At 46.7% G+C, this 12,852-nt stretch overlaps 1 protein-coding gene across 1 annotated transcript in view; it reads right to left on the bottom strand.

The window, feature by feature from the left end:
- The window catches only part of LOC105560309, a 39,237-nt gene extending 31,299 nt beyond the window's left edge, over positions 1-7,938 (bottom strand). The window contains exons 1-4 of the mRNA XM_012009312.1: positions 7,512-7,938; positions 3,270-3,686; positions 1,960-2,436; positions 115-1,841 (exon numbers count right to left, since the gene is read on the bottom strand). Coding sequence (XP_011864702.1) covers positions 115-1,841; positions 1,960-2,436; positions 3,270-3,686; positions 7,512-7,514 — 2,624 coding nt within the window. The 5' untranslated portion in view covers positions 7,515-7,938. The remainder of the gene's footprint in view (positions 1-114; positions 1,842-1,959; positions 2,437-3,269; positions 3,687-7,511) is intronic.
- Between the last annotated feature and the right edge of the window lie 4,914 nt (positions 7,939-12,852).

Genomic DNA, 12,852 nt, shown 5'->3' with positions numbered 1-12,852 from the left:
CCACATTTCTCTAGAACACATACGATCCTAAATTCCTCAGTATCAAAATAACGTTTAATAACTACAGTCTCTATTGAATAATAATATTAAATAATAATAATTGTGTAAACTTACTTTGCATTCACGTATTCTAAGGAAGTTTCCTCCTCTTCGCCGATGGTAGCGAGATTACTTTGCCAGTAATAGTCGCCGTCGTCGCTTTCGTCGGTGGTGTCTTCTTCCTCCATAACTTCCTCCGTCTTTAGTATTTGATTCACTTTTGCTGTCTTTATGTCGTCGTTCGTCACGTCGAGCGATTGGTAAGTTTCGTCGTCCTCGCTTTCTTGCACCACAGGATTATCGAGCGACGAGATACTGTCTTCGTTCGATGTAAATACTTCCTTAAAAGTGTCCTGATCCGTTATTTTAGTTTCTTCTTGATAACAACTTTCCGAGTCTTTCCGTCTTTCTTTTTCATTGTTTGACCCGTTAATACGCTTGTCGGTTGATTCTGTGTTCGTGGTTTGATGCTCCGGTGAGACTTTCTTCGAATTATTCACAGGTTGCAGTTGATCTTGCTCGGTCCTGTCAGTTACTTTATCTTTAACTTTACTTTGCTTGCAATTCAGAATTTCTGTTGCATTATTTGATTTACTCTTTGCAGTTTCCTCCTTCTGATCGGACTGCAAACCTTTGGACATTCTGATTTCGATAATTTCAAAGACCTTGTTCGTTTGTGCGGCTTCTCCCGAATTTAAGGCTTTGTCTTTCTCGTTATCAAGAGCGTTCTTCATGTCAGATTCATTAGCGAGACTCCCGTCTGAGCTCTCGAGTCTTCGATTCCTTTCGTCAAGGATATTATCTTCATTTGATGACAGACTGCATACTCCTGATCGAATGCATTCTGTGCTTTCAACTTGCGAAAGATTCTCGCTTTCTGTTTCCGTTATGTGATTAGAATCGATCGACGGAGAAGACTTAATTTCTCTTCGCGGTGTTATAATCGGCGGTGGAGGCGGCGGAGGTGGTCTCTTCCGTCTAGCCTTAACGTCCTTTCTCGGCAACGGTTTCGGCGGTAATAGAGGAGCTTCCGAAAGTTGCCTCTCGGAGGAGACAGGTACCGTTGCGGAGATTCGCGGACGCGCCTCGCTTCCAGATTCACTCGTCTGCGTCTGGTTTACGCAGATCCTATTAACGTGATTTCTAGCCGGTAACGGCGGCGGCGACGACCTGTCGTCGTTGCTTCTTCCCGTGCCGGAAACGCAGGTGGCTTCGCGGAATTCATCGTGGTTGCCGTTGACACGTTCCACGAGTTCCACGTCGTCCTTAATTGGCCTGAAATGCGTCGTCGAGTCGGCGGCCAGGTCGGCCGTGTAGAAAAGATCCGGCCGGGCCTCGTGTCCGTAACTCAGCGGGGCGTCCTGAAAGCTGAGCGGCGGCTGAAGAGTGATCGTTTCCTCGATCAACACCGTGTTCGGTGCAACGACCGCTGTAATCCGTTCAACTTCGCCCCGTGACTCCACATGCGTCACCGCCTCGGAACTGGCGAGACGGCGGAGCAGGTAATCGGGCGGATTTGAAAAGTCCCGCTCCAGATGCTCCAGCGGGCAGATCGCGCGAGACAGTAGCACGTCTCGATCGGACGACCGGTCCACGTCTCGATCGACGCCCGAGAATTCACTCGGCTGTTCGGAACCGGCAGTCGACGCCGTGGACGCCGTGGAGATGGTCGACACGCGATCAGAAGTCGAGAATCTGTCCACCACGGTGGACATGGAGCTGCCGGTATCGTCGGACGTGCTGCCATGCGTGGAGCCGCATTGCGATCGCGCATCCAGATAAACCATTGCTTCCGGCGGTTCCTAGAAACATAAAGAGGTCTTTTTTCAGTCAGATTTTTGTAGCGTTAACTTTTAATTCGGTGGATTTTTTTTTCATATATTTAATCTACTTTTTTTTCTCTCTCATCGTGATTACAACCTGCTTCGATTTCACGAACTCCGGCGAGCGGTCCTTCGGCGATTCCTTCGTGCTTTCCTGATTCAATCCATTGACGCCTCTCGACTCGCAATTCTCGTACGAGCTTATTTTGGTCACGCACTGCGGTCCGACTTGTGAAATCGACGAACCGTTCTGCGTGCCGTTCTGCGAGCCATTCTGCAATCCGTTCTGCGACTTGGAATTGTCCCATAATTTCTTGATAGGACTAGGATTCGCCTCGCCGTCCGCGGATCCTCGAGGCTGTCTCAGCTTCCTCGGCGGTACAGGCGGTGGTGCCGCGGGTAATTCCGGAGGCACTTTGCTCCTTTCGATTTTTCTCTCGGCGCTCACCACTTCCGGTCTAAGAGCGCCGCGACACCTCACCATTAACCTGATGACCAATTGCGACTCCTTCAATCTTCTCACGCAATCCAATCGAGTCATGTGTGTTACTGGTATACCGTCGATCGAAAGTACCTGCAAGAGATGTAATGTGATTGTCGAGTATGAGGAAGCGGCGCGGGGAAGAGCTCGCCCGCGATAATTTGCAATGTAAACAAGCAAGAGAGGTGAGAGGAAACCTCTCTTGAGGATCATTAGGGAGGAAGTAGGTCTTGAAAATCATAGACTGCGAAGTGCACCGTGGGAGCCAAAGAGAGTGCGTCTGCACCATCTTATTTTGCGGCTGTTCGACGAAATAAAAGTACGCGGTACACATCGACGTCGCTACAACTCACGATTTTCATTTCATTGGCAAACACTTTAATAAAGTTGACTTTTCTTTAGTGAAGATGTTAACTATGTCGCGTTGAAGTATGCGTAAAAGATCACTGCCACTCTTCCCTCTTTCTTTTTTCTCTCGTTCATTCAAGCTGCCGATATTACGCCACAGATGTGAACGTCGTGGCTCGATGCGTGCAAATAATTATACGTCAGTCATTATACCGACATTGAAATACCAGTAGAAATCTACCGTTCAGCCATTGTAATCTTCATCTATTACAGAAGAAACCTGTCGGTTCCGTAATTGAAAGCGACACGTATGACGCTCGAAAGATTTCACGTGCCGTTAAGACTGAATGAAATCATACATGTTTATGAATGTTACTTTCTTGAATTTATCACATGCATTACAGCACAAAATATCATGTCAGCGAAAGCAGAAATGTTATTAGACCCGTGTTAACGCGCGGAAAACAAGATCAAGAAAGCAGGTATCGTTCGCGTGCATCTAAGAATTTTCTTGGGAAACTAAATTGAAAGGAAACCTAAGGTACGCAGAATACCCAGGCATTTCGGAGTATTATTACCTCGTCTCCTTCGCCTAAGGTGCCCCACGAACATTTCGCTCTGCTGGCTGGACTTTGCTCCGCGCAGCTCTGCACGAATAGTCTTCGGACTCTCTCGGCGGTCTTGTTGCCGCCTTCGAATTTGAGTCCAAAGCCCAAACGCTCCCCGGGCAATCTGAAAACTTCCACCTCTTCCTCGAGGTGCCCGTCCATACCGTTCGACAGACTCTTGCCCGCCGCCGACGTTTCTTCATCGCCTTTCTTTCTGTTGCCGATCGACAGAACGGTCACAAAGTTTTCCGACGCCGGCTGACTGCCGACGCTGACCACCGTCACGAAGTCCTCCGTTGTACCCTTGGCGACATCCATTTTTTCCATTGATCTTAATTCATGACAGGCTCGCTGATCTTTACGCTCCACTGGAATGCTGGCCACTCCCTGAAAATAAATCAAATCATTGTCGACAATTCTATGGCGCTCCGTGGCGTAATCGGGTGGCAGGTTCTTATCGGGGTGAAGCCCGTTTGGAATTTGAAATTGTAAAGGATTATTTAGAAACTGTCGTAGCGGAAATCAACAAAACGCTCTACACAATCGACTATCATTTACAGATTACGGTAAAGCCGGAAATTTGAGCACTTGTAGAAACTTTGTAATGTTTCTCGTCGTTCCACATGGTTATTTTCTAATCGTATCCATTTACTCGCAACGCGGAATCAATCAGCGTACAGACTGCGTATAGACGAACCGTGTCGCATAGTGTCGAGGATCGCGGACGATCATTAAGCGATCTTGACTGCATACCGGTGTAGTCGCGTGACCAACTTAATACGGAACTTTCATGTTCTCGTCGTACCTGCTCGTTTTACCGATTACGCTATTACATATAGATAGCAGCGGGACGAATTATAAACAAACAAGGCACGCGTCGATATAAATTACATTCCGACGCGAGACATTTGTATACCTGGTGAAGCGCTAACTGTAACTTGTATTCTCTTATACTTGAGATTTGTTTCGTCACGATTGACCTCCGCTCAAGTGGAATTTTATTCCGCCGTTCCTCGACGGCAAGTGTTCCGAAAATTATATCCACGTCAATGTTATGCGATTAGCGATGGCCACTCGAGTCTCTTTTTCCTTCCTTCGTCTAAGTTTTCATGCATTTCGGCCACCGTAAAGTTTTATATTATTTCGAACATCAAAGAGGGGACTTTTTCGAAATCTCAAATGGCTCTCGATCGAATATTCTTTTTTACCGCCCACTTTCATCGTACTGTTAGGTATCTCAAGCGTCGGCGAATTACAAAGATAAATTTCCCACGTCGTCAACTTTTCGCGATGTGGCTCTCCGGTCGTCATAAACATTCTTCCGAGCCGTGGGGACTCTCCAAGCATCCCGACTAATAAATCTTCCCTCTTATTTTTCTCTCGCGGGCAGGTGAACAACGCGTACCGCCTCCATCCGTTTTCACCCATCAGCATCCCGATAATTTAACGATATGTATACCGTCCATCGTCGTGAAAGTATGTCCGCTTCCACTCGAAGGCATCGTGCGCAGCCCCCCCGTCGCCAGTATCACCTCTGATCTCGGCAGAATGTGAGAAGTAGAAAGTAGATTGACCTGGGGGTCACTGTCGAGCAATCAGCTGATCGCGAAGGTTCCGACGACGATCGCCAAATGTATTCTAGATTCGATTCTCTCGTTGCACATTATGCCTTTCATTATTTTTTTCTTTTAAGCAACAGAATCAACATCGCGATACAACGTAGATAATATATAATTATCCATTACCAATAAAGTGCACACAATAAACAGTATTTGCATTCAAAGAACTCAAGAGCGTTAATTGATTGCGAGGCCTGCAAAGAATTTTCTGCCTCAACGATCAAACTAATCGAGTGCATCGACGATGATTCTCTATGTTGCGTGCAACTCTAGAATTAATTTTCTTGTCGGAAGCGCGAGCTGATTTGCTTTTATGAAATATTTCTTCATTGATCTTGCACCTGCAATGTGTGCGTGCAGCGACCACGGAGAACCACTGGCTGCATCGGCGTACGTATATTTCATGTCTTTCATCGATTATTGTACAGTAATCTTTGGGGAGGCTTTCGTTATGTTACACGCGTCAAATAAGAATGCGTATTTGATCGACACTTTTACTTCACGCCAATGGGATTGACGATGATCGTTAAATCGGTGTCGAAAATCGCAAGATAAATGGAACATAAAAATCTCGTCGTGGGCAGAGTATAGGGAGATCCAAGGAGCCATACAAGTGCGTGTAACGGAATTCGTAGCCGCAGGCCGATCGCCACATTCTCGATATGCTGTGTTGGTTCTCGAGCGAGCGTGGGCACCGAAACCTCGTAAAAATATCGCGAAGCTGAGCCGCGATTCCCGAACACGTATTCGACGACGAATCGGGCTTCGCAGGCCTACGTCAATTTAATTCTTTGCTCGAGTCTATACTTGGAATACTTGGACGCATTCCGCAAGATACTCCCCCACGATTCGCGGATAATTGCGGAGAATTTCCGAAGACACCGGCGGACTGTGAATCGCGCTTTCTTCATCTAATTAATACATTCCATTCGCTCGCGTGGGAAAAGGTTTGCATATAACTGTAACCGTTATTGCCACCCGGCAAGCCTCACATGATGGATCGGATACACGGAAAACCAGCTGTGATAGACGAGATTAATGTCGTACAAATTTGAACCGCTCGCGTGCAACGTGCGGCCACGTCTAATACTGAACGGATAATTGAAGTAATTAGGCGCGAGGAGTGCACGAAGCCGAATGTTCTAATGAATACAAATTCTATGGCTATGAAGCCACTGAAATCTACCGGATGGCCATTAATGTTGCTCCGCAACTGTTACGCGCGGGAATGCCTGTGCTCGGCTAAATGGGATTGTACGAGCCTTCGGAATTCCGCATTTTCCTAACCATAAGCGCGACGCCGCGCGCCGCAATGCGCCGCGTCGTTATGCAACAACTGGCGCTCACCGACACGCTTCGTGGATTTTGACAACGTGTTCCATTCATTATTTAAATGCCGTCGGCAATTCCAGCTGTTCCGGAAAAACGGTATCCAATCTCGAGCGAGACATGGCGATTCGCAGTCACCGCGCAAAGAGAAATACAATAACGTCGACTTATGTGTTTCTGTACCACGCGTGTGGGAAGTAGTCGGGTTTACGACAGTTTAATTGTGCGAGGGAAAAATGCGCGATCGCCAGACAATCAAGCGAGCCTTTGTACATAAAAACGTTTTGCACCGATTTCCGATGAGCTCGATAAGTATTCGATCGGCACTATCTTGGGAAAATATCTTCGGCGCGATGAAATTAATAATTTGGCGTTAAATTATATTATTTTTTATATTTTCTTTTATGTCCGTTATCCGTAAGAAATGGTAATTGCCTCTTGCCTCGGTGTTGAAACATTACTTCCCTTGCACTTCGATCGGCAGATAATCGCGTTCAGCGCATGCATAACAATTTCTTTTTTTTGTTACAAGGTACGCTTCCTACCGCAGCATGCGCTGAAACTTTCACGGGATTGAGAACAATTGTTTATGAATAAGGGACTTGCTCGCCGATAGAAAATCACGAGGGTACCGTTACATTTAATTACATATATTGTATTAAGCTTACATTTGAGATTAGTGTCGCGAGAGATAGCTGTTCGGTTAATGGAAGATTGGAATCGATCTTTTATTTATCAATTTCACAAGAAAATAATAAGGCAATTACTGTTCTTAAAGGAAGTGGGCTTCTAGCTAAAATTGTCGAAGATGTTTGTAAAATGCGTCTCCTATGACGTGTATACGGAAGCCATATAATATATGCACACAGAATATTACTAAATGGATTAAACGAACATTCCTTTGATGGTGAGTGGTGGATATATAAGAAACTTGCACAGTATTTAATTGAATATAGGATTTCAAAATCTGTCGAAACTGATAAATGTCAAACCTTTCGTGAACGTAAATTACTAACTACATGACATTAAAGAACGTTGGACGTTGAAATAAGTTTTCAGAGTGTCTCACTGGATTTTGCCTAGCTATCGTTTTATGTTTCATTCGTGTCTGTTTTCGCAACGCTTTGCATTTTCTTCAAAGTGCAGTTAGCTCTTCCTAACAGACCGCATACGAGAATGAACAAAAAGCAATATTCTTGAGACCACGACGATCTCATCTCCCATTTCTTCGCAATGTTTCAGATGAGTATCATGCGGTACGTACCATTCATGAGCATTGCTAAATCCTTGGATCGCTGCCACGGGCCGCGTAACACTCGTACAGGTCGATCTTGAATCCACGATTTTTTAATCTCTCCGCTCGCACTCTTGCGGCCCTTTATTATGTGCGTTGCTCGGTAAAACCTTGGTCGAATATTTGTACTGTACAGACGTGATTCTATCGAAACGCGGATGTCCAATGGACGCTGTAGACCGCTATCTCGCAGCGTCGCAGCTGCCGATCGAGCGATGTACCGAAGTTAATCGGAGTCGGCTGGCGGGTTCTCCACTCGGTACCGGTGAACGAGCGTGCTCGTGAGATGCTGCGTGATGCTCGGAGCAGAATCACGTGACAAGAACCCGCGAAAAATGGATGGTTCGACGTGCATTCGGGACACCGCACCGTGCCGGACTGATGAGCCGCTCGGTAGGCTGACTTTCTTCCACGCTGCGGCCGCGCCGCGGGTTGCCCCTTTGATTACGAACACCGTCCCTCTTCTTCCCTCGTTCGCTCCATGCACTTCGCTTCGTCGTTCTCCTTCTCACCCACCGCTCGTCTGTCCCGCTCCCTCGCGCACATTCCCTTCTCTCGTTCTCGTTTCCTCTCGTGCCCGCTCTTTCTCCCCGTTAGGTCGCCAATCTCCTCTACACTGGCGCAGCGACCGTTCTTCCATCCTCTCGCTCCGGGTGTACCACTCCTTTCCTCAGCAATGTTGTCGACGTGCCGAAGCAATCCTACGAGATTCTACCGGCGTCCCATATTATCCGCAAAATGATTTTCAACAACAAGATTCAGCTAAAAGGAATCATTAGTGGAATCGAGAAACTTCTACGAACTCCGCGACATTCTATCTTCATCCTGTTGCGATAGCTTCGTGCTCATCAAATGTCGCGCAAACCACGTGGGAACATCCTTGACTCGATATCCCTGCTCTCGATATGTCTCACCGTCACATGCGAGTTTTAATATAGAAACGGCATTTCGAGTACGTATTTTTTATTCGTGATAAACCCTCGTGCTTCATCCCGGCTCCCCGTGTAATTTTCCTCGCTTCAGCAACATCGACGACGGGCGGCGCGCAACTTCGATTCCGACACGAGATTCCGCGGTGCACAACGTCCCATATTATCCGCAGACTTTCCATAACGATTAGCCAGGAGAAAAGTGCCGGCGGCAGCGAGCTCCTCTCGGTACGCCTTCTCTCCATCGCGTATATTATACTTTCCTACTTCGTCGTCGAATCGTCTTTCTCAGCCTGGACGTGAGCAGCGCTGACGGTTCCCTCGATGCGACTAATAAATCTCGACTCCCGCATGCATTTCAACCGCGTATGAGAACGTATGTAAATCTACTCTTCTCCAGAGTTTAATGCAAGTTCGTATCTCGGTGAAGTCCTCATTTGTATTCTAAAGATTTCTATGAAGTCCCAGTAAACGGCAGGAGAAGTTACCATCTCCTACCGGAAAATTACAACGCTCCTTGATGTGGGATCGTAACTGGAAAATCGTTTACCGATGCTTCAGGTTTCTACGTTCTTAATGCCGTTCTTATAACTTTATTAATAAAAGATTGAAAATTTTTTTAAAATAAATATTGTAACACACTTAAGCCCGTACTCCACTTTGCACTTAAACTTTTGACTCGCATTTTTGGAACAACCGGTTATAAGATAGAGATACGGACAGCCACTTCCGTGGCTCGATCGCGAAGAGAGAGCTAACAGGAAAGGAAAGAAGGCTACTCCAGTTACGTCAATACGTATTTGAGCGCGATATATCGCGTACGAGCGGTAATCGCGCCATAAACGCCTCCAACATACCACACGAACCATCGCTCCGCGGGAAATGACGATAACGACCGGCTTCGATGCCCATATATTTTTGCTGGAAATATAACGCACGGACTCAGCGACGAGTCGTTACGATAGTCTCGAGGTGCACTTTGTAAAAATACCGGCACGCACCTACATACGTTGCTGATTTCGCGCAGTCGAGCGTTTGAGCGAAAGTTGCATTTGCACAAGTAAAATGAATCGATGATATCGCATTGCCTGCGATGACGTGACACGTCCAAGTTACGTGCGACGTGAAAATTAACGCTAGGAGAGCCAAATTTATTCCGGTTACGTCAATGACGCCGATTCTCACCGATATACCCCGTGGGTAATCTCGTCAAATGCGTCGGACATGCGATAATGCCTTGCTCCGCGAAACCGCAGAACTCGGGTAACAGAGAAGTAGAACGAGTGAATCTGTCAGACGCGGCGGGAGTCATTGAATGCCATCCTCTTTCCCACCGTCGGCGTACCGCCGATAATTCGCCGTGCTAAAAGTACTTTCGCTCGTAGGATCGTGCAAGCGCCACAGATATGCGGGCGTGAAGGCGGTATGCCGCAAATTTGCTAGCACGACGCATGTACGCCATGTATAGATGGAACCAGATCTAAGAGAAGGAAGGAAATGCACGCCATAGTTGACGTGAAACACGTAACATTCCTCATTTAAACGTTTTACCTTAACGCATTAGGAATTGCTAAACAAAACACGATCCTTAATGCACTTTTACGATTTTGGTGTACCAGCTGAATTATCAATGAACCCTAAAGTCGTCGAGACATGTCTCGCAGAGACGTAGGAATTCCGGATAAAATTGTGTAGCGAAATGATGAGTGGGTGGACGAAATCGGCAAAATGAGAGGAACCAAGGAGACCCCTTGCCAGTCAACGATTCGTCGAACGAGGAGTAACGGCTGCAAGCCTGTGGCACGTTTTAACGGTATATTTCCATCGCGCGGAGATCTGGGTTGCTGGAACGAGCGCCGTTGCAAACACGTACGTTTTGGTTTCTCGCGCCGACAATAAAATTACAGCCTAGGACGGCGTTTTTCCTTAGTTTCTATGCACCAAGCGTGAACAACTGAACATCGCGCTGGCTAGAAAATCCTTTACGCCACTTTCTGTTTACGCAAACGATAAGAAAATGTTAACGCTAAACCAATAATATCCATATATCTTATACGTTTAGAAAGTACATAATTATAAATTTATTTTCGCTTTTTCCACCATTCGTTGGTTTGGTCACTGAAAACTCGCGAATGCACTTTCGAAATTATTTGGACGTTATTTTGAAATTTTGCATATTGTTACGTTATAATAGAAGAGAAAAGGAGAAATTTGTGATGCAACGAAAAATACTGCTCTACAAATAAGGGACACGCTAATGAGCAGTCTCGTGACCGCAAAATCGCGACGCACGGCAACATACGTTCACGCACGAGCGCGTGAAATCGGCATAATAGAAAATCGACGGCTCTGATCGGGCGGTGGTCGCGAGCGTGTCAGATTTGGTCGTTTAACGGCAACGACCATGATGATCGCGATTCCACCGGGAAAATATTCGACAGAGCCGCAGATCGGCTTGGACGTCGTTCTCGTAACGAGGGACTCCGAACGTGCGTACACGGAGGCGGTAATCGGCGCGAACAACGGTGCAACGAGGTCGCGTGCCAAGAATTTCGTCTGCTAACTTTTCGCCGGCAGAAGTTCCTAAGAAGGCGCATTATTGTCGTGCCGCGAAACGACTGACGGAAGGAATTACAAGCTCAAAGTCCTAAGCGAAGACTGGTTCTTCTACTTTTTTTGCCCCGCTACCAGTGATTCCAATCGGCAACGATACTATCCGTTCCCCAAGAGATGATCATTGGTCATCTACGAAAAGAAGAATGTATGTCAAATATTTCACAACGACGTGAGATCGGGAGGAGTATTTACATCTTAATGGAGAGATCGCGAATCCCGTGGTCTTAGAATTTTTTTGCGCACGTACCAGGCTCGGAGCGAATGTCAGACTTACTGTGCTCGTTCTGCAGCGTGTATGTTCCTTGCGGAAGAAACGCCGACAGAAATCACGGATTTCACCGCGGCTCCCTCGCGTGTGGCATCTGTTCTCGCGCACCTCGTGCATCGGGTAAACGAAGGAGAGGCTTGCGAAGACCTGGACTTTCGTGAAAGCGAATGTTTTTTTCGCGATGGTGGTAACGGAAAGGAGAAAGAGAAAGAGAGAGAGAGAGAGAGAGAGAGAGAGAGAGAGGCGCAAAAAGGACCAGTGATCGCCTCCGGCCTGCCGCAGCGAGGTAGGCAGGTATGCGGCAGGTGACTTTATGCTCGCCTGCAGGTAGTGGATCCGCGCGAAAGAGGACAACGCTCTCGGTGTGTCTGGCCATTTCGAATTGTACCACTTTGGAAGACCTAGGCAACGACGACGACATGCCGGTTAACAGGTTGCTGTACTTCTTTTGTACTTCTACTGTTTCTAGCCCGTATGTAAGCCGCGTTACATACTCGCGGAAGCGTGCGCCTGATACTTGTCTCGACTTGTGTAACGCGACGCGATAAGCACATCCTTCGCACATTGGATTAACAGTAATCGCGCACGATAATATTATCCTTTCGATTTTACAGGCATTTCTTCCCGGTTGTTTTACTTGCGATATAGCCCGCGAGGTCGCGAAAGGCCGAGAAAAGAGGGCAACGCTCTCAAACCGCTTAGAATCGTGCCACTTTGCGGACGCGCCGCGTAATTACGATCGACGTCGATTAGCGGTTAATAGGCCGGCATCTTAATCGTTCGACTTGCGTGTAACTAGATCGCTGGTCTTAATTATTTATGTAACAGCAATGAAACGTAAAAGAAACCGCTGGTAACGGTTTGATACTGCATTAATTATACACGCGTATACATATACGGTATGTGATCAGCGATGGATAAGCAGAAATTATTATTTAATAACGAGAGAAATATTTGCTTCGCAATTAGAAAATAAAACTCGTAATGATATGAAAAGAAAATAGAATGCATATCAATACCGTTGCATTTGGAATTCTATGAAAGACGGACATTGCTAATTTTCTATTTTCTATTCATAAAAATGGTCGTCGGGAATATCACTTTTTACGTTCATCATTACGCACATCGGTTCATTCGTGCAAAGAAAGTTTCACAGTGTTGATCGGCAAAATAAAATGTTCCTTCTGATCGGTCACATCGAAAGTTCGCTGAATGAATTCGAGCGAGCCCGAGTAATTAGAGAGGCAGTCTATAATTTTCGTGAGAGAGACATGAAAGTTGCCCGGAGTGAAATCTCCATCTCGGTGCTAAATATTCGACAACCTCGTTACGAGGGTTAACAACCCTGAGATTTCACGAGGCGCCGAAGCGCGGTATAAAAATACACGAGAGGGTGGGTGAAGGGGAAAAAGCGTGAGACGTTGAGTCGCCCACGGGCGCTGGACCATACTTGTTCCTCTCTCTCGAGTCGTCGCCGAGAGCGTGACGACGAAGCAAA

This window comes from Vollenhovia emeryi, unplaced genomic scaffold (assembly GCF_000949405.1).
Source record: "Vollenhovia emeryi isolate VEMERY1.0 unplaced genomic scaffold, V.emery_V1.0 DF939233.1, whole genome shotgun sequence".
Lineage (NCBI taxonomy): Eukaryota > Metazoa > Arthropoda > Insecta > Hymenoptera > Formicidae > Vollenhovia > Vollenhovia emeryi.
Note: the sequence above shows the minus strand (reverse complement) of the source record. Positions and strands in the feature narration are given on the sequence as shown.